The 19,869-nt window shown below is 38.5% G+C and overlaps 1 protein-coding gene across 1 annotated transcript in view; it reads right to left on the bottom strand.

Moving 5' to 3' along the window:
• The window catches only part of RBM33 (RNA binding motif protein 33), an 86,547-nt gene extending 66,898 nt beyond the window's left edge, over nt 1-19,649 (bottom strand). Inside the window, 7 exon segments of the mRNA XM_021389323.1 lie at nt 1,253-1,281; nt 1,283-1,422; nt 7,674-7,784; nt 8,918-9,218; nt 12,089-12,165; nt 14,107-14,155; nt 19,501-19,649. Of these exon segments, the coding sequence (XP_021244998.1) occupies nt 1,253-1,281; nt 1,283-1,422; nt 7,674-7,784; nt 8,918-9,218; nt 12,089-12,165; nt 14,107-14,155; nt 19,501-19,634 (841 nt within the window). The 5' untranslated portion in view covers nt 19,635-19,649.

Below are 19,869 nucleotides of genomic sequence, written 5' to 3'. Positions count from 1 at the left end.
ACAGCAAGGATGTACTTTGTCCAAAGACCAGGCTAAGCAAGCTGTTTATAGATTCATCTGCATTTGCATCGCCTTTTCCTTTCAAGTCAGAGCAACATCCTAAATTACCCACAGAAGTGAGTCTAATTCCAAACACTATTCTTCTAAGCTCTAGTTTAGGTCGCCTTCTCATTGGCTAGTCTCATTTTTATATTAAACTACAGAGTCAAACCTTAGATATGAAAATGCATGCAACTGTAAGCTATTTCACTATTATGTAGCAAGATTTAGCTGTCCCAAAGTGCTCTTATTTAAAGAGAACCTGTTCTGTGAAGCCACCAGCACCTTTTGTATAAATAAGATATACTGTCTTACGGCTGAAAATACACTTGGAATGGACCTCAGCCAAAATATCCCATATCTACATAGATCACTTCTGTGTGAATTCTTCTCCGGGATCAGACACAGTACAAGGGGTCTCAGAAAGCTTCAAAAAACATAAGCCAATTTTATTCTCTTTACAGACTGAAACAGGGCAGCTGAAATTAAGTTGCGTATCTACTGCTTCTTCTGAACAGTGGCAAATTCATGAACTACATGGAGCAGTTCCCCCAGAGTCAAACACAATTGTGTTATGTTACACAGATACAAAGAGAATTCTCTTTAGACACTGCCAAAGAGAATCAAGTTAGTGTAAGATACCCAGATAGCTCTGTGTTAGAAAACCTGAAAAGAGCAGACAGGGGTTCCATGTTTTTCTAGCACCCCAAATACATTTGCAGATCAGCAAGTTACAAGTTCTCCAGGCCAATCCAGCAGCAGGAACACAATAGGTTGACAATATATTCCTAAGAGGAGAAAAAAGCAAGCATACAGCTATTTGACAGCAGAACACAGGTAACGAGGTCTGTGTTATGAAGCAAAAATCTTCCTCAAGGAATTCCTTAAAATGTATTCCACTACAATACGCAGTGAAACAAAGATCAGGCAGCTGCCACTTGAGAACAGGAAGGCTTCTGAAGACACCACAAAAATGCCAGTAAAGAAACACTGCGCTCGTTTTCAAAATGTTGTAAGCTTAAACATTACCACCAAGGAAACAGACACTACACGTACTATAAATGACTTCAGACAACCTGGATACAGACCAGTCTACGTTAGAAGAAGGCTATTCTACCTTCAACCATCAAAGTAATTGTCAAAAGCTCTATAAAGCCTCTTAAGTTTCTTTTATTATAGCTGTTCAAAATAGTCCATTGCCACAGAATCTTACCTAAAGTTTCTGGAATGTTTCTCCTTTCTTGTCACATCTGAGAGTCTAATTATCGTTCCTTCTTTCCGTTCAGTTTTGAAACGTAATCGTCCAGACTCTTCATCATCATCTTCCTCTTCATCAGATTCCTCTTTTGCTTCTTCTTGAAGTTCCAGAGATTCAATAGCTGCCTGAATCACAAAGTACAGACAATACACAAACTGAAAATTTACTTTCTTGATATCAGTGAGATTCAAAAGAAAAAGCTTTCTTTCAAGTTTTGTTGCCACTACACATTAAGAAAACTCAACGAATGTTAAGAACTTAGCAATTAAAAAGCTCAGAAACAGAACATATAATCAATTATATAGTAGTATCTACTGACAAAACACACTATGCTGCAACGCTGTGAGGGATAGGGAATCTCCAGTAAGAACCATCATCTGACTGCTAACTGCTTTTGCACACAAAGAGATATTCCATCACTGAATTGACTAAAGTAATCCTGGGATACAACCTGAATCAAGTAATCCACATTTTAACATCCATTTTTTATTTTAAATTCGTTAACAATGACCAGTGCCGTGTTGTAGAAGAAATTCAGATAACCTCACATTTCTCAGCTTCAGTCCTCTACGTATGTGGAATTGTATTTGCCTTTATTTTTTCTACTCCTTGAATATTTCCCATTTTTAATTCATTGAGGAAGAGAATGGATTAAATGATTGCATAACATTTGAATATACTAAATTTGTATATTGGAATGCTGCTCCCTTGTCCTCATTTACTTGCCAATTCTCTCTGTAACAGAGAACATTTATTTAGATGAAAATGTCCCAAATGAAAATGGATTTCTCACTTTCAAATTAAAATATGTAAATAAACGTCATTTCCTGCAATGGGAAGATAAAATTAATGCTTAGAATGTTACACAAGTTATATTTAATTTCTGGAATTGAAAATTAAAAATGTTCTAATGTAATATGATTTTCCATAAATTATTTGGTTACTATAGTCGGCTATTTTTTGTAGAAGCCTACTTGCTCATTTCTTAGAGACTGCACATGCAATTTAATTCTTTGTAAAGTCACTAAATACATCACAACTTTCACGTTGCTTAAAGACAGTTAAGGAGTGAGTGAAATATAACATGCAAGAAATGGTTTAATCTTCTAATTAACCAAATTGGTGCAGTAATTTATATGAAAAAGGCAAAGTGTGTCAGTCAGGCAGACAGATACTAAGTCAAACATCAAAAAAGGAATTAACAGCAGAATAGTGCAAAAGATTGCCAATTTCATCACCCAGGAACCCAATTTTATAAAAAAAACCCACAAGAAGAGACATGATCCGGCAAGACATTTTCAGCTTTTAGAAGACTGCACAATGTAAGAACTCAAGCTCAAAGCTTCACCAGCTTTGGTCTGGTACGTTTAGTTACTGGGCTTTATTGTGTTACTGATGCCACCTCCTTTCAGATTGTTGTTTATCCAGTCTAAGCACATATTCAAGCATTGCACTTCCTGACTTTGTAAAAATGCTTCAAGGTAAAGCTAACCAAACAGCTTAAGTTTACAAAAAGCTTTAAGCCATAGATTTTTAGAGATATTTATTTTACATCCAGACTATCATATCAAATAATACAATTATAAACAGACAGGATGGCAGGCAAAGGAAGTCCTTCAAGACTTAAAGAAATGCAAACCTCAAAAGCAAACCCAAATTGAGAACAACTGGTCTGATTAACATATCCACATAAAATCAGAGCACCTCAGAGGAAAGGCAGTTGAAACTGGTGGAACAAAGGAGGCACATTAACAAGGGAAGAAATGTTAACATCGTTTACTAAAAACAAACAACAAAAAAGAAAGCTAGCCATTTTTTTTCCAAAAGAGGGACTTCCAAGAGGGAAAGGCATAGCACAATATCTCCATCAAATCTATACTTGAAAATATCTTAAAATCCGTAATTTTACTGTTCCAATGCTTGTTTTCCTTCAGGATCAGGAAGTCAGAACTGAGGTGGTTCCTCTGTTAGACAAGCTCTTGTGCTGATCCTCCTGCTATACTTTAGAACATAAAACTCAGACACATCTATTCTTTCTGCTCATGCCTCTTAAGCCATCTTGGGATTCCACTTTTTACTCTTTAAAGCCAGGTTTCAGTCATGTAATGTCATGTATGAGCACAAAGCTTGTACAAAGCTCTGTGTGCAGTTTGGACTGAAGAGTCAGGCCCAGAATAGTTAACATGGCCTGCATTGTTCCGAAAAATCTTGAAATCCCTTAACAAAAATCTACAGAAAATACCTATGGAAACTGTTGCCTTTCACTACTTATTTACTCAGAGAAAACAAAAACATTCTGAAAAAAAAAAAGCCAAGATGTAACATAGCTCAAGACAACCACTTTCCTGTGTAACAATAAAAGCCATTTCTCCAACTTCTCTAGACCAGCATTACTCTATTACTCTCAGTCACTTGCTATCCTTTCTTTAGTCCCTTGGGTCTAACTCACATTTTTCATCAGTACAATGCTCATACCACCCATTAACAAACGACAGACAAATAAGTGTTAACTATCAAGGATATAAAAAAAATAATAATGAAAGGAGTTAATGAAAAAGCAGGCTCTGAGGAAAGGCAACGCTTCAGAATGGTAACTGACCCATGTCCAAGTCTGATTATACTTGTTATTGAGGGATTTATGTTAGGCTGCTATGGAGACATGAACATGTCAGACAGCCAACAATATGTTCTCTACATACAGATCCAGGAAAAGTTAACCGAGCTGTGCAGAAGCACACACCCTTCCCCCACTATTTGTTCAAGAGCTGTAGCATACAAGATTCCTTTTGAACATCTTTTCTATTACCTGCTAGATGATGATACGACAAGTTGTTTTTCCAGTATTAGAGTATATAAACAGACATTACTTTTCAGGAAAGAAATCAAGCGCAGACACAGAATTAATAGGTAACAATACTTAAAGGATTCTATTTAATACTAGCTAATCAGGAATCTCTCTACAGACACGAACAGCCCTTGAACTGCCACTCGATGTCACCTGACTGGAGTGGCCAGCCAAGGCTTCTTAGCAACTCTCCTCAAAAGGTGCTTACCACAGCCCACTATGACACTTTGTGCAAAGCTACCAAAGATTTTTGCTGATTTTTTGTTATAACAAAAAAATAATGACCTTTCCCCTACCACCCTCGTTACATAATTATGCCTAAAATCCCAGTCACTGCCCAGAACTCCCCGTGCTGGGTTATGATCTGCTACAGAACAAGGAATGTTCCTGTGCAAACAGCTTACCAGGCAGCTGCAGAACTGATAACAGACAGAGAGAGCCCAAGGAAATGGGCACAAAATGCTAGTCAGCGTGCTCAGAGCTGATCTTAGTTCAGGATCCAAAACATGGGACTGGCAAGCGTTCTGGAGACCTTTTTGCTGGAGTGCCAGGAGGTACAAACCAGGTAAGCATTGTAAAGGCTAAGCCGCATTCCTTCCACAAGAAAGATTAGAAATGAAAAGCATCTTTTATGAATTTGCTGGCCTCTGGTAGCCCCTGCTTATCTGCTAACACTGAGCAGCAATTGCTCAATCCAAAGGGATCAAGAAGTAACAGAGAGCAGTTAAGAGGGCATTACATCTATACCAAGGACACTGACAGACGGAAAATGGGACTATAAAACAAGCCTCTGCATTTCTAAATATTTTCTGAAAAATGTTTACAATTTGACTGTTCTGATTTGCAGTTTTTCATCATTTTCTTCCAGGCTCATAAGCAGTATCTTTAAACTTGAGCAAAAGTAAAATACTTGAGTTCTAGCTAAGCACAGATGGAACAGTCCCCCAACAAACATCCATGTTGGCTTTTTTCCCTTTTTGTGAAGTCTCTATTTTATCAAAAGAAAACAAATATGCAGCACTTATTTTTGAAATATTTTCCTGATAAGTCCAAATAATTTCTTATCAGCATAACCCAAGACATGGTTTACACATATGCAACGAGAAACCTCCATCATTGACTTCACAGGAGATTAGTTCCAATATTAAAGTGACAACGGAATTATGAATTCTAATTCATGTTTTATGAATATTTTGTAGAAATAATTAGGGATATCATTCTTCTGAAAATATTTGGGACGTGGTACCTCATGTAACTGACAGTTTTACTACACCTATTTGCTGCTGAAACACCCAGGCAGCAAGTCTTCCTTTGTATCTAGTGAAGGCAAAAACATTTTCTGAAGCAGTACTACTTCTTCCAAGGCAGCTCCACAGAGCCTTATTGTATTTCAAAAATCCAAGTTATAGGCACTTAATTTTCAAATTAAATATCAAGTGAGAAAGAATGTCTCTAAGCCAACCTAGCCTGCCTCTCCTTCCCAACTCGAATGCCACTCCAACAGGTCTCTCACTTTTCTGTTTCATCAGTTTCCCCCATCCAGTTCCAACCCTTCAGCCAGTCTGATTTTCTCTTGACTTAAAAATTCTTCCCGCAATACAGTAAGGTGCTCTATTTGTTTGGGAACTTTCTTTTGTGGAGGTTTTGTTCCTTTTTTTATGCGGAAATTGCTTAAATATAACACTGCAGTACATTTCTATCGGCTCTCTTCATTACTGAAATACCAATTTTCAAAAATAACAACACTATCTACTTGTACCTTATTTATTACAGCTCCAGACTTGCACTGTATTTTCTACAGGAGAGATGCCAACAATTACCCTTGTTTGCAAGCTGTGAATGTTATGAGATTTAGTGAGGAGAGTACGTTGCATAACATTCAATTAATAAAAAGATTTGGAGTTGAAGACACATGTCTGTGTCATATGCAGAAGTGCATACTCTGCAAAGGCTCTCTCTCCTTGTGGTATATTCATTGGGAGAATAAAACTGGTAGTCAACATACAAAGGTAAATAAAATACATCTAGAATAGAAAAGAAATAAAAAAGGAAGTACTATCTTGGAAACAAAAAAGCTGTAGCAATCTGCAAGGCATGAGAATAAAGCCAGAATATAGAACAAGTGAATAAAGATGCAGACAGAACATTTGCATTCCATGTCAAACAACTTCTACTAAGTCAAATAAAACTGCAATAATGTTGCCTTTCGAATGAAAACAATTTGACTCTCAATTAGAAAAATTAAAACTGATCAAGAGTTCTGCAATAAATACTCTCTACATTCTAAAAAAATAAAGCCATGCTTTCTTTAAGCAGTAAGTTTGAGAGAGAAGACCAGTACTTGATTTCATATAACATGCAGTGCTCTCACCATGTCAGAGCCCATATCTGCAGATAGCACAAGTGCAGACTGCTTTTAGAACACCAGAAGAGAACTGTTTATCCAGTGAATGGACAAAAAGTAGTTCTTTAAGTGTTGCACAGCTTTTTTTTTTTGAAGGATAAATTAAATATTTAGGAAATAAATGATATTCAAGGTATATCTGATAGAGGATGCCACACTTGCACAGAAGAGTAAACAATACAGGTTGTCTTTCAATATCTCTGTTCCTCTACCAAAGAATGCTATTTTATTTTAAGGTTCATGCAACCAGAGAGTATCACAGCACACCCATTTGCTCAAACCTTAGAGAAGAACACTGCTGTGTCTTTGAGGAATTAATTTTCTGAAGAGTTCAGTCTCCACAGAGGGCACACACTCTGACTACCCTTCTCAGCAGGTATTACACTCAATCCTATTTAATTAAGTACTGGATAAAAGTAACGTGAAACCAGACTCATCGTGGGGAAAGGAAAAAATCCCTCTGCAGCAAGCATTTGGTGTGGAAGGCAAATCAGTAACAAGTATGGTATCATAGTTTCAGGCTGTAACAAGTGAACATATATTCGACAGTTTTTGGCACCTGCTTCCTCCTTGCAAATGAAGGGACTTACCCTATTTCCTACCCAAAGAACTGAAGTAAACTTCACAGAAATTTCTGTCCCAATACAACCTCTTTCAAAACAAAACTTTCATCTTTGCCTTTCTAACATACAGAATGTTCATTTATGTTCTCACTCATCCTCAAAATGTGATACCTGAGGGCTCTCCACCATCACTCTCAACAGCAGGAAACTATCTATCTGGAAAGTGATGCACCGCTGCTACTAGAGATTTTAAACAGTCTAACCATGACGCACTATTATTGTTCTCCTCCTACCAAAAGGATTTCTAAAATTTCTAATGCTGAACCTAAGATTAAATATGAACACTTTGAACTCTCTCACAATTATCAGCCCATGGGGCAGAGGGCGTTCCGTATACCTGACAATGCTATCGCGTTAGATGCTATCACAATTCATCTTTTTATATAAAGAGTAATGCCACCAATAATTCAATATTGACAAAACTGCATCAGTTCTTACCCAGCAATGTTGCCAATTCAAATTTTCAAACCACTCATTTGGTTTTCCATTAAATTCACAACATACCTCTTCTGATTCGTTTGTCATTGTCTGGGATTCTTCCAGCTCCTCATCAGCTGCATACTCTTCTTGTTCTTCCATTGCCTGCTCACTGTATGACTGCATGTAATCTTCATCCTAAAACAACAATGCAAGAAACTGTGAAAACACAGGCCAACTTTACAGAAACACAAATCCATCAAGGAATAGGCTCTGTATGCATCGTTATCATTACCAGAACTGGAAGATAATTGTATCTATCAGAATTCTCGGTTATAAGTGACAGGTCATAGGAGGTGTAATTATCAGGCTTTTAACTAGACAGTAATTTCAATATTATAAAAAATATATATAACCAAAATCTTTTCACTGTTTCCAATAATGTCATCTCAGAAAGCTGCTATCTGCTTCTGTACTGCTACATCCTTTGATTATAAATTCATGAAGCAAGAACTGCAGTAATTTCTTTCCAAAAGAAATATGCACCTACAGCGCACACACACTGGCATCAGATTTTAGTCCAACAAAAAGAAACAGTCTTAGAAGACAGAGATCATTCACACATGAATGAGTTACATTCTGTACAATTCTCAGTAACTTTGCATCATTCTGAACAATATATGAGAGCAAAAACGTCCTCTCAGGAAGTTTGCTGATGTTTTAAGACATCTCACTGATCACATACAGTGTTAATTCAGATTATATCATTTATCTAGCAATTAAAGCCAGCGCTTGCTCTCTAATATACTGTTTAAAATATACCAAATTATGCAGGTGACATTTTCTGAACTAACCTCCAATCTCTTTATTCAGGTTTAGACAGTTCTCAGTTACAAAAAGGATGAACAAGCAGGACATCAATCACTTTGGGATATTAGCACCTTAAAGATGTCTTTAGCAGGTCAATAATCTTTTCACCTTCGAAGGACTTTATCAGATCTTGCCTAAAGCTTGGATAAAAGCTTTTGCATTAAGTACTTCTAACAATTGGCAGTGTATCTCCACCACACAAAGCTGTTTTCTTCCTTAAGGATACAATCCTCAAGGTCATGATTCTCAACTGCCTTCCAGCATGACAAAGGAGCATTACCTACCGCCAAACAAGCTGTCAACACAAACTTTGTCACAGCCTAGATAAAGAAACTGGCAGACAGTGATAATAGGTCTAATTTCCCCTCCTCCCTAGGGAAGTAAACAGATTTCAAATCAGTCTGAAACCCTATGCACGTGAAGCAACGTTATCTTTGAAGATACAATAGAAAGAAACTCACTGGAAATTCATCTAGGGGTTCATTGATTTCAAGGTCTAGCACTTCATCATCTTCTCCAGGCTCTTCCCCATATTCTATCTGGTCTTCTGTCAGTTCAGGATCGTTGCCTTCGTAATGTCCTTCCTCCGAATACTCTGAAGCATACACTTCAGGTGCTTCAGATTTGTCATAACCAATTTCATCTTCTCCTTGGTTGTACCCAGACTCATGTTCGACTGATGGATCGCTGATGTTCTCAGAGAGTTCATATGATGTAAACATGCCAGACGTAGCATTAAGGCTAACTGTGACACCTTGAGAACTACAGGATAGGGGAAAAAGATTAAAAGGCTGAAGTATAAAACAGTCAAGCGTACACACGAAGACTGAGCAAAATAAAGCCAACAAATACATATTTTTTAAGTTGATGAATAAAATTGTACCTCACAGACTATTTGACTCTATGCCATGCTCTCACAATGCATACTGTACTGCAGCTTATCACTAGCTGCAGGCTATTTGACCAGGGGAATCAAACCAGCCAGACGGTTTAACAGGTCAAACTGGCAAAAGTCCTGCTCAGTAACCAAAGCAGGCTGGATTTAATTTTAATTCCAAGACTAACAAAAAATTCACAAAGTTACTATAATTGCATCTGTTCTCCCAATCTCTCAAAATAAACCAGTAAATTATTTTTCATTGAATGCGTTAATATTGTTGATTCTTGATTACACTGAATTCATTTTTTGACAGATTCACTATTCTAATGTAACATATATTGTCAACATTACAAATATATATCTATGTCTTCTAGATGCCTAAGACTTATTCTAAATTAGTAACAGCACTGGTATGGATAACGAAGAGGAGCAAAATACAACATTAAGATGATTATCTGGAAGAAAAGCAAAACTCAGAATTTACTGTTTGACACTAGCTAGTGTCATCAACACAGAAAAGAATGACTCATTAACAACAGACTAGTTATAAAAGCAGGGACAAAAAGCTCTTTGATTTGAGAGTCCTGGGTATGCGGAAAATAAAGATTGCTTTTTGTTGTTGCTTTTTAAATTACATTTCTATTATTAACTATTTTCATAAGTTTGAAGGCACAAAAATCAAGGCAGCTTTGAGCAATTTGCATCTATCAGATGGAGGAGATTTAACACAATAACCAAGACATTATGCAGGATTATCATTATCCTCTCAACTATAGAGGCATAGATGAGTTTCGGTGGAAACAAAGGGAGAGGAGTGGACCAAAGCTTTCATATCCTGGCAATAAAGCTGCTAAAAATGCAAGAATTTTCTACAGAAACCTGCTTCCACTATCACACTTCAGATACTTTCTCAGCACTAATACAGTCATACAGCTATCCCTGCTGCCTATGGCTCACAAGGAGGAAATGCAGAGCAGAAACAGCAAGGACCGTAACCAGGATTCCCCATGCTGAAGGGAACAGACCACTTCTGCAAGGAGCAAGAGAGCAGTCAGTATAGAGATGAGCGGTCAGAGATACTTCACCTCACTATCATCAGTCCAACACAGGGAGGCATCCCCATGTCCTAATCCAAAGATAGAAAGGAGATCTCAGAGCAACAGGAATATATCCCTTCAGAACATACACCTGCACAGCATGATGCATCAAGGAATGCACCCGAAGGACAGAGGTCATTAAAAACAGCAGTAGTACAGCATTATTTCCACATCACAAGCATCTTCCAGTACCCTTCAGTCCAGCTCGAAATGCGAAACTATTGAGACAAAAGAGGCTTGAGAACAAGGTGTCCTTGCAAACAGGTTGTGCAAAGGTTTGCAAATTACTTTCTGCTTCATAGCTGTATTTACTTTGTAAACTCTCCCCAAATAAGGCTTATCAGGAAGAAGAACCAGTAGAAACCTGAAGCAGTTACAGCTGACAACTTGAACTTAGGAACTTCGGACTTACTGCACAGGCTTAATAGGCTAATTAATATTAACTTCTCCACATTAGGCTACTGTAGCGATAAGCAGCACTAACGCAATGGAAACAGCGTTACAAAAGGTGGAAGGAAAATACAGCGCTCACCCGGATCGGAAGATCTGGGGCTCGCAGGAAAAGGCTCCCACCAAGGAGGGATCTCCAGGCAGAGATCCTTCCTCAGGGGCAGTCAGCCCTTAAATGAGGCCTAAGAGGGGTGGAGCCAGACTCCACCCCTTCTGGTTGCACAGGTGAATTGCCTTCACCTGTGCTCCCAGGGCTGACTGGGTCTTTCCTCCAGGTGCTCAATCAGTGGTTCAGGCCATGACTCAGCAGTTCCCATACAGCTACATAAAGTTAATTGCACATGTGATGTTATGGTACATGAAGGGGTCACATACAAGGGGGAAAATGAGGAAAGAGATAGGGATAAAAATGAGGCAGCACCTCCAAAACTTTGAGACCCCCTGTGGGGGGGCTGTCCCCACGGACTTTCCCTTTACTGAAATAAAGAAAGCTAAAGACACTCCGCTGCCTTTTTTGGGGATAAAGATAATCAAGGAAGCCTATTTGCACCAAAATTTTCACAACACTGTTAAGACTGTCGTTTTGATTTGTAATGCTCATAATTAAGTGCTAGATCTGTATCAACACTGAGCATTCACAAAGCAGGCTCCTCAAGCTCCCACAGAACTACATTCTTGCTTAACCCTAAAACCTCACACAAACTTCCTGCTGTGTACTCTACACTAATATTTAAGCCATGCTACAAGCTTTATAAACTATGAAGCTCCTCTCGTCAAGGTCTTGAGGGATAATTTTTTGAAAGCAGGATGGCAGAGAAAGGATTTGACAGGAGAAGAAATTCTACTGCAATAGAAAGAAGGCACAGAACATGAGTTCTGCACGTACTTACAAATAGTCCTAAACAGCACAGGAGATCATGTTATTCCTTCAAGTTATTATTATTAATAGATTTTGATGATGCTAATTTTATTCAATTCCAATAAACTAGGCATCATTTTATTCATTTGCTAACAATGCTACTGAAGACACTACATAATACATCATTAACTACCTGACTAAGAAGCAAAAGTATCTTTCAAATATTTAACAATTTCTGTTCAGCAGTTATTAGCTATCATCAGTGGTAGTCATTAACAGTTTGCACACATAGGTCGTGCATATAACTGAATAGTTATTCAGAACACAGGCTGTAGAAAAGACATACCGAAATTCTTGTTCCTCTTCATTGTCACTTTGCAGAAGGTCATCGTTTAGCTCTTCGTCTGACAAGTCTGATTGATTCTAGATTTCAGAAAAAGTCAATCGTTAGCAGAAAAAGTATACCAAGTTTTAGCTTACTACAGAAGCTACTCAAACGTCTGAACACCAGCAGTATTTTTTTTTTAACAAGGAACATATTCCGGACTGAGACTATATCTTCAATGAAATAATCTAATTCAAGAAAAAACATACTACAGAAGACATCAAATCTGTCTATAAATGTTTGACAGCCTTACAGAAACTTCCAAAACTCAGATTTGCCTGGCTATCTAGGCTTTCACTGAGGTATTACCAAATACAGCCAAAGATGACAACTCACTTGAAGAAAGACCAAGATAAGAGAAAGGTTAGCATTAGTGCCCTTATTTACGGCCTTGTGACCCCGATGCATCAGGCAACTCAAGAAAAACCACCAAGCTGCACTTCTTCCTAAAGGGCAGAAATACTTGGGAGGCAGGAGGATACGATACAATCATATTAAGAATACTGACAGAGTGTAATTCACCTTTAAGTGAATTAGAAATACAGAAGAAAATATTGTGACTTCTCTGAACTCCTTCGAATTTGCCAATCATACCTCCATTTCCTTCATTTTTTTTTTTAATTTTGTTCTAAATAATTACACACTAGGAAGAGATAACTACAGCTTTGCTCAGCCACGTTATTTCCATCCCCCTGAAGTAATGGGGGCAGAAAGGTCACACAAGGGTAGACTTACCAAAAAGTACTGGCATAGGATTAAGTACAAGCAAGTTTAGATTAAATAGCTGAGGGAAAACTTCCCAAGAAACCTAGGACTGCTCCACCATGCAAGTTCATATCCACGCATACTGCTCAGCACTAAGTCATTTTTGCAGTTTTCTGTCTAAGGAAAGCACAAGTCTCAACACACTGGAGAAATCCAGTACTGGAAGTAAGCAGTTTTATCAACTCACATTTTAACTACTATATACATTTAACATTAACTGCTTACATTTTTGATAGCTAGTGCATCAGACAACAGGATTTCCTATCATAAATAGAAATTACTGACAGAATAATTTCACAAAGCTAGCTTCTAATATTTAGAGTGTGAAAACTACATCAATTAAAACTCAACTTTTACCAGACCTGGGTTTCTTAAGCCTATTCAACCTCAACTGCAACTTTAAAAACTATTTTATAAATTAACTCATTGAGCAGAGAAAGAGGAAACTAGCCAGTTCTGGTTTCCCAGACAGAAGTCCTGTCTCCTCCTGCAGGTATCAGGCACATCCAAATACACATTTAGTTCTTTCATACAGTTCCATTTTGTAAATTCATTTATTTTCTCCGGCATCAGCTGCTCTCACATTCTTCCTTCACTGTACAAGTGGAAATCTTCTGCCAACCTATTACACAAAACAGTAGCACCGGGTGGATCTACAGATACTACTGACTGTTTTCGTGGGTTTTGTTGTGCTTTTTTTTGTTTGTTTTTTTAATTTACTCACTGCCCAGGATGAATCAGAGCACCTCATACAGATCTCAGTAAAACATTGCTGGGAACGAGCAGCACGACATTACTGGTATTCCTTAAATAGCTTTAAATAGCCAGGAAGCTGGCTGTTTAAATGAATTCTCAGGAGTGCATCAAGAAGTTGTTTTGTTTTTTTTTTTAATTAAGTCAATTTGAGCTTCAGATAAATCAATCCAGAGAATCAACTCTTTTTGAACTGTGTGCTTCAAGAATGAATAGTATTTCAGAAAAAAAATCTAAAAAATTTATTAAAAAGCATCATACTTGGAGGCACTTCACAAAAAGAAATGGGTGCACATTGCTCTGCTAAAACAGCAGATCTCAGATACCCGAGCAACACGGCTGCCTTTGAGGATGTGACCATATGATACATAGAAAGCCACATCAAATAACTAGAGTGAATGAAATGAGCAAAGTTCACATTTCAATATGCGTAACAACTCACTTTAATGCACATCTCTTACCTTTTTGCCAGCAAGCAAATCCTCTCCAAGCAAATCATCTTCAAGTTCACTGGAAAATATTAAGAAATTTTTTGAAGTTGAACCTCAGAAAACAGAAAGACACATTGTATAATGTAAGTGACTTAGAAAACTAGCTTTAGAATTGTTACTGATTCAACACAAAGCCTTCCTTTTATCAAAGCTTTTAGCAAGTTGAAAAAAAGACAACTTTAAATGTAACAACAAACCAAACACATTAAAGTAACACTGCTGTTGTACAAAAACTTCATTTTTCTATGTACTCCTTTCCAATTCCGTCCTATTATGACATAGCACACAGATCTAGGCAAAGCATATGACTTTATGACATGGTTAGCCAGATCCCCACTCCAGATCCTTCTCTTCAAGGCCACTTGGGCATGTTGTCCAAATTGTTCCTTCCCACTTCTCCACAGAAACAGCAGGTAAGTCAGTGCTAGGCTGCAGGCAGGACTCAGCCTCCAGGCTACACGGTCCAAGCTGTATTTGAGGAAGGAGGCACTTGGAGACCAGTTAACCCGAGAGCCATCAAGTCCTAGAGATTTTGTAAAAGCCCCCAACTTCAGGAGGGGGAAACAAATGCAGGTCAGTCAGACACCTGTGGGACTACAGAAATCAAGTCTGTGGCTCACCACTGCTTTGAGAATGGCTAAGAATTCAGCAAACAAAAATACAAGGTTTGGGTCACAAAACTTCTTCCACCATATAGAATCTTTGCCATAAAGAACTACATTCCAACGATTTGGGACAACTGCTTCATCTTGCTCTCTCTTCAGTGAAAAGGCTGCCTAGAAGCAGGAATTAGCAGATTCACCCTTCAATAGAAAGTACTTCTTACTGCCAAATGCCAATATTAGAACAAGCATGTCCTAATACTAAAACAAGATGACAGTGATGTGACGTATGAACTCTAACTCAAGAGTGAGAATCTATTTTCATCTACGCGCCTTGGCAGATCTTACAAAAAACCACAAGCAGACCAATTACATAAAAATTAAATACCCCAAAGTGAGAATGGCCCTTATGAACAGAATAGAAAGCAAAGATAGTTTTCATCGAATTTCTGCCCACAAGAAAGAGTGAATTTGCTACACCTGCAAAGAAGCTAGCAAAGTCATACCGGAGTAAATGTGTACGAGTTCTTCAGAGTTACAGAGGAATACTTCAGAAAGGGGAAGGCAATCCCAAGACATAAAGCACTGCTAGAAGTTGACACATATCTCATTAAGACCTAGCTAATGTACAGATAACACCTGAAAACATAAAAAAGATCTTCTGAGAAAAGTGATTATATTCCAAATCAGCACTAAATAGGATGTTATCATCTGCACACCGTATTTGTCCATAGTTACCGATCTCAAACAGTTCCAGGAATGACTGAACATTAACAAATCTCAACTGTTCCATGTTCACTGCAACATTAAACAAAAATTGGGACAGACGATATACCATGCATCCCAATGAGTGAAACAGCCAGAATTAAGCCCTTTATTTCAGAGACAGAAAACTTCACGTAACAGAATTGGTTCCAGAAGAATTTAAAGCCAGACCCAAGGTAGGAAAAACAACACTAATCTCTTCAGCACAGAATCAGCTGTCAGGAACCTGACAAATGCACCAGGATTGGAAAACATTTCCCAGCACTATGGTCCACCAATGACAGCTTTTAATAAATGGCCCAGAAGAAATTCCAAGAGACAGTAAGCACGTATTGCACAAACTTTCAAAGACAAAAGCAAGTTAAGCTAGTAAGAAGTTCAGATCAGAATTAAGACAATGAAAGATTAGATTCGTTACCTAAATATAGCTAGGGCTATTCAACATATCACTAAAAAAATCCTTGATGTGAATTTTTTCATTTTTAAGAAAGATTTGATCAATACAAGTAATTGCAAACACACTATACATTTTAAATACAACGATCCAAAAAAATTGCACTGGCACATAAATGAAGCTCATGACAACAGGAAAGTGCTTCACAGAGTGTTGTTCAATGTTTACATTGTTTTTTCTTCTTCTAAATCAGCAAAGTTGGTTACTACTTGAATGAGCAAAGAAATAGTGGGAAGCCTACGCAGTAAAGCACACACACTCAAGCTTCTTTTCAATAGCTAAATCTGAAGTTATTTATCAGAAAGAAGAGGGAACAGAATTAGCAGATCTCACTCCTTAAAGAAACTAACAAAAACACTACTAGAAGATTTTACGTTAGCAGGGAAAAATAGAGAAAACCAAATGGCTGCAAGCTGATACCAAGGCCATACAAAACAAATTAAGCTGGAAAAAAAGCACACATCCGTGACAGTTCCAAAGGAAACTGATCCTCACTATCATCAAGACAAAAGTCTTTCTAACACTGCAGTTCTAAGAAAGTAGGGCTACAGGAATCAAATTGTTTGCTGCTCTCAGAAGAGACAGACCCATTACCTGTCCTTCTTTGACTTCAGTATTCACTGTTCCCCTCACTGAATAAATTCAGCTCACCAAACCAGCATGAGAAAATAACCTCAAAAAAGAAACACAACAAAATGGAAGACATTTTTTTGCCACCACAGAGAAACTAACTGTCTCAGAGGAGGGTCAGAACAAATACATTTCCACGAAAATCAACTATTAAATCACTTCTGTCATCTCACTGAATAGCACCAGAATGGCACATTTTTCCCAAACTTGAGCTTTCAGCTACTTGTAGAGATAAATGTGTAAGTTAACAGCCCGTGATAAACACATCAGATTATATGGGCCTTTCTGGCCTCTGATTTCATGAGCATGCCCCATTAAACATGAGCAGTAGCAAAGACAAATGTTTTGGAAAAGAATTTTTAAACAAAACAAAAAAAAAGTAATGGGAAAAATTCTCTAAGAACAATGTGACATTTGTACTCCAAAATAATAAGACTCTTCCGATTCTCCTTCCAGTGTTTGAGAACAGAAAGAGCTGGGAATTCAAAATGGTTTAAATGTCTGGGGGACGGGACTCTGTTAAGAAGCAATGCAGTGCAAGTGTGGATGGATGATGCATCACCCCCTCACCCTCCTCCCAGAAAAGTAAGGAAAAGTTGCAAAACAATGCATCAAAAAATCCCAGGTCTACTATGTTCATTCATTATCTTCAGTAAATTATGTCCTATACTGAACTAGGCCAGCAGTTACAAAAATTCAAGTAATTACATTAGGCAATAATGTAGGCAGCAAGTTTGAAGATGACACCAAGTTGAGAGGAAGTGTTGATCTGACCGGGGGTAGCAAGGCCCTACAGAGGGACCTAGACAGGCTGGATCACTGGGCTGAGGCCAACGGGATGAGCTTCAACAAGACCAAGTGCCTGGCCCTGCACTTTGGCCAGAATAACTCCATGTATCGCTGCAGGCTTGGGCAGAGGGCAGGAAAGCTGCACAGAGGAAAAGGATCTGGGGGTATTAGTCAACATCCAGAACATGAGCCAGCAGTGTGCCCACGTGGCCAAGTTGGCCAATGGCATCCTGGCTTGTATCAGAAACAGTGCAGCCAGCAGGGGCAGGAGGTGATTATCCCTCTGTATTCAGCTCTGACAAAGCCACACCTTGAGTACTGTGTTCAGTTTTGAGCCCCTCACTACAAGAAAGACATATAGGCCCAGGAGGATGTCCAGAGAAGGGCAATAAAGCTGTAAGGGGACTGGAGCACAAGTCTTATGAGGAAAGGCTGAGGGAAGTGGGATCATTCAGTCTGGAGAAGAGGATGCTCAGGGGAGACTTTACTGCCCTCTACAACTACCTGAAAGGAGGCTGCAACAAGCTGAGGGTCAACCTCTTCTCCTGAGTAACAGTGATAGAATAAGAGGGAATGGTCTCAAGTTGTGCCAGGGGAGGTTCAGGTTGGATATTAGGAAAAATTTCTACTTCTAGAGAGTGGTCAGGTGCTGGAACAGGTTGCTCAGGGAGGTGTTTGAGTCACCATCCCTGGACGTGTTCAAGAAACGTGGAGATGTGGTAGTAAGGAACATGGTTTAGTGGGCAACATTGGTAGTTAGGTGGATGGTTGGACTAGATGATCTTAGAGGTCTTTTCCAACCACAACGATTCTATGAATCATCAGTACTGAACCTGAAACCACTTCCCTCACAATTCTACTGAAGAATAAATAAAATACAACTTAGAATAAACCAAGGGAAAAAAAGCACATTTAAAAGAGAAAACATTCTTCTAAAACTGTACTTCAAAGACTCAGCTTAGTGAAAATACTCTATAACCTTTCTCAAGTCCTATAAAAATAGCTTTGCCACAGAGGGTTTTCCCCTCAGCAATGAGTTCAAAACTTCTTCCAATGGAATAACTCTTTGACTCTTCCAAATTTTTCACACTGACAAGAATAGGAGAGCTACAAAACAAATGGGGCCAATCAACATCTAAAAGCCTACCATGAAGTCAGCAGTAAAGGCAAAAAAAAAAAAAAAAAAGAGAGAAAAATGATATTCTGCTACCAACATTTGCCCATGACACTGGCTTCAGTCCTTCTGAAGTGTCCTGTGCTACCTCAAGCACAACATCACATTTCTGGGGCTGGGAGGCAGCACAGTACAGTGACTTGCCTCCAACAAGTTATTTTAATTGCATTCTCAAAGCAGATCAGTTCCTTGATGCAGTTCACCATTCAACCCACAGCTGTGCTGGCATGACAGAGCAGCAATATCCTTCACAGCAGCAATACAGCAGAACACTGTACACTCAAGATATTGTCTGAGTTCCTTATTCATTCTTACTCACCTCCCAGAGCAATGAGAACTGCTCACTCAGCCTAGCAGGAAAGCATGGAAGAGGAAACTAACTAATCCCTTTGGAATGACAATAAATGCAGAGTAGGTGGTTCACTCCCAGGGCTCAGCTCAGTGGAAAACTACTTACAGTAAAGTTTGTTTGCCACAACCACAGGAGCGATTATTAGATAAGATCTATTTCATTTTTCCCCCCCCTTTTCACAGTGAAACCTGGTGACAACTGGCATAGTCCGAACAAATCTCTCTGCTGCTAAACAGGAATAACAAAAAAACAGCTCCACAGAAAGTGAAAAGTTCTCTCCCATGAAGAACAGACAAGTCAAACCAGCAGCTAGATTCAGGTTTTTCATAACTAGAGAGACTTCACACAAACACACACACTTACTCGCTCCAAAAGCAACCAAGTTCGTGCATATTTCTAAATCTTCATGGCAGTCATATCTTTTCAATAGAAGGTCATACGTAAGCTCCATTACCCAAGGATTTTGAAGAATTTAAACATCTATTTTTAAAATCCTCAAATTCAAGTACTAACAAGAAATCTCTTTAAGCCAATTATTAAGACCCTACTAAAGATGTAGAGGAAAACCAGGACAGTAATCATAAATTTAATTACGTACCACAAATGCTTTATACTTATCTTGTAGAAGACCACTAAGCGCAGGGATACCCAGCCGCGTGGGGAAACACGACCACTCAATGTGAGTGCACACAGCTTCAAGTTTATTGTAGCAACAAGCCCCTTATATAACATACTCGTTTCCACGATACAAGCTCCATGCCACCAAACGCGTACGCTAACAATACCATTGCTCCAGTTATTTCCCTATACAAGATATGTTGTTAACTACAGACCCTATGGATACAGACCACTATGGATACAGAATTACACTAGAACACTCTGGAAAACACCACACTCCACACATGTAGGGTTACATCGTTGGTAAATCATTGGTCAATCATTAGCTACGTGCAACCTACTCCTCAAC

The sequence above is a fragment of the Numida meleagris genome, chromosome 2, assembly GCF_002078875.1.
Source record: "Numida meleagris isolate 19003 breed g44 Domestic line chromosome 2, NumMel1.0, whole genome shotgun sequence".
Taxonomy (NCBI): domain Eukaryota; kingdom Metazoa; phylum Chordata; class Aves; order Galliformes; family Numididae; genus Numida; species Numida meleagris.
The sequence above is the reverse complement of the archived record's forward strand: the minus strand, read 5'-3'. Positions and strand labels throughout refer to the sequence as shown.